Source organism: Cyprinus carpio, chromosome A7, assembly GCF_018340385.1.
Source record: "Cyprinus carpio isolate SPL01 chromosome A7, ASM1834038v1, whole genome shotgun sequence".
In the NCBI taxonomy this organism is placed as follows: domain Eukaryota; kingdom Metazoa; phylum Chordata; class Actinopteri; order Cypriniformes; family Cyprinidae; genus Cyprinus; species Cyprinus carpio.
This window is the reverse complement of record NC_056578.1, coordinates 6,023,236-6,025,775: the sequence shown is the minus strand read 5'-3', so window position 1 is coordinate 6,025,775 and position 2,540 is coordinate 6,023,236. Positions and strand designations below refer to the sequence as shown.

The 2,540-nt window shown below is 39.0% G+C and overlaps 1 protein-coding gene across 1 annotated transcript; it reads left to right on the top strand.

Annotated features, from left to right (window-relative positions):
- The first annotated feature begins 356 nt into the window (after positions 1-356).
- Positions 357-2,136, top strand: LOC109079260. Its single transcript, XM_019094438.2, has 2 exons — positions 357-1,165; positions 1,573-2,136. Exons 1-2 carry the CDS (start codon positions 379-381, stop codon positions 2,001-2,003), a joined length of 1,218 nt encoding a protein of 405 aa, XP_018949983.2. The 5' UTR covers positions 357-378; the 3' UTR covers positions 2,004-2,136.
- Positions 2,137-2,540: the final 404 nt, after the last annotated feature.

The following is a 2,540-nucleotide window of genomic DNA, read 5'->3' as shown; positions in this document are numbered from 1 at the left end:
TTTCTACACACCATTGATGAGAGGTACACCCCAATCACCAGATCAAACATAGCCTTCAAACAGATACCTCAACTAGTGACCAGAATCAAAGAGTGTATCAAATCCAGTCTGGCTGATCAGAAATTTGTCTCTGTAACAGCTGACATATGGTCAGATCGCACCTTGAGGTCTTACCTAGGAGTAACAGCTCATGTTTGTAAATCCACAGCTAACGAATACTCTCTGAAGTCCTTCCTCCTTGACTGCAGAAGATTTAAAGGGCGTCACAGTGCTGACAACATTGTAGCGGCATTCGATGAAATACTGGAAGAATACAATATAAATGATAAGGTAGAATTTATTATCACAGATAACATGAAAAAAGCTTTTAAATTTGTGATGGCAGAAGACCACTCCGATGATAGTGAGGATGAGGAGGACATGGTTGGTGAACCATTTGATAGGAACTTTACCCTATGTTCCCGGCAACGGCTGTCCTGTTTTGCTCACAGTCTTCAGCTAGTAGTGGGCGATGGATTAAAGGAGGTGAAGTGCCTTTCTCAAGCAATGTCCAAAGTGTCAAAACTTGCAACTCTACTGCATAGCAGCACAATTTTCAAAGACAAGTTTGAGGCCGTCTTTGGCTATGGCAAAAGCATTCCAGTGGCCACTGTAACACGATGGAATTCCACCTTCAAGCAAATACAGGCCATTACGGAGCTGGATCACACCACCTTGACAGAAATGTGCTCTCCCGACTTTAAGAATGTTCTCATCACAACAAGAGAGTGGGCTCAGTTGAGAGAACTTTGTTTGATTCTTGGACCTTTTGCTGAACCAACTGAATTAACAGAAGGAGAAAAGATCATCACAATCAGCATGGTTGTTCCAACAGTGCTTGACCTGAACACTCATCTAATTCAGATAGATTCGCCAAAGAGCCTCTGCAGGCCATTGATCAGAGCACTCCGGGAGTCACTCCAACAAAGGTTCTCAAGCATCTTCATTGCACTTCATATGGTAGAGCCTGAGGACCATAGCTTTGATGCACCATTTAGTCATGAAATATGCACAAGCTGCAATGTTGGACCCTCGGTTTGGAATGAGCTGGGTCGACATGGATGTGAGGACCAGTGGCAGCACTGTATAAAGAGACTAAGGGAGGAGGTGCGGAAGTCGCTGACAGGTTTGTGTGTCCTCCTGTGAGAACTTGTATTTACTACTACTATGACTACTACTATGAATTACTGCTATAATAATATAATACATTTTATTTATATAGCACTTTTCAAAAATAAGTGCTTCACAGACATACTAACTTTAATGCAATGTAAGAAAAATGAATAAAAAATATAAGACAATGAATACAAATTAAAAAAATTAATTCATGAATAAAAGCATAAAAAATTAATTAAAAGCCAACTTTAGTTTTTAAGTGTTTAAGTGTTAAGCTACTTTAACTGCTGCTCCTGCTACTACTATTAATACTACTTCTGTTGGTACTACTAGTACTGATACTAAGACTTGTATTCACATTACATTATATTTTCAAGTTGATTAATAAGGTATGTATTTTTGTTTTATTTCTTTTAGACTGCTTGATAGCTGAAGCAGAAAAGGCTGACCTGGAAAATATCCATGCCAGAGAGGGACCTACAGCAGAACCACCTCATTCTCCTCCAAATTCCAAGATTCCACGACTCCTGGCAAAGTATAAAACTCAAAAAAATAAACATAGCACTCCCACTGAGGCAAGCATTGTCACTCAGGTTATGAAATACTTTGAACACATCCAGAGCTCTCTGATAGAGGAGGACCCCCTTATGTTCTGGGCTCACAACAAGGACAAATATCCACATTTGCATGCTCTTGCTCTTAAAGTGCTGTCTGTCCCTGCATCTTCAGCACCATTTGAAAGAGTTTTTAGTGCTGGAGGACTTCTTATGAGGCCCCATCGAGCAAGCCTAGGATCAAAAATGCTCTCATCACTTATATTTCTCAAGTGCAACAATGGACTTCTGTAAAACAGAAAAGAATACTGAGAATGTACAGTATGAGGATTAGATGCAGAGCCAGTTCAGGTTAGGGTCCTGCTATCCCATACTTGAATACAATTCTGCACTAAAACTGTGTTGGTAATCCCCTGGGGGATTTTGATTTGACTGGTACTCTCCTGAATATGTTATATATTATATGGCCTAAGGCAAGCACACACACACGCGCACACACACGCGCACACACACACACACACACACACACACACACACACACACACACACACACACATAGCTGAAGATGTTCATGTTTATTAATTTGTTTTTGTTGTTGTTGTTGAAAATGCTCCTTTGGTTTATAACAAGTAATAAGTTCAAGAATGGGCACATTATCATTGCAGTCATTTTGGAGTTAAAATGTTTAGCAAAATTTTTGTGACACCTGTGTTGCTTTTTATTTGTTACATTTTTCATTGGCAGCCCAGAATGTTATTGTTACACTATAATATTGTTATACAATTATTATTATTATAAAGTAGTATAATATATATAATATACTATATGTAA

Excerpts from the sequence above, each read along its gene's own strand:
- LOC109079260 (XM_019094438.2), top strand. The coding sequence starts at position 379 with ATGGCAGAAGACCACTCCGATGATAGTGAGGATGAGGAGGACATGGTT. Across the intron at positions 1,166-1,572 it reads GGTGCGGAAGTCGCTGACAG|ACTGCTTGATAGCTGAAGCA; the intron begins GTTTGTGTGTCC and ends TATTTCTTTTAG.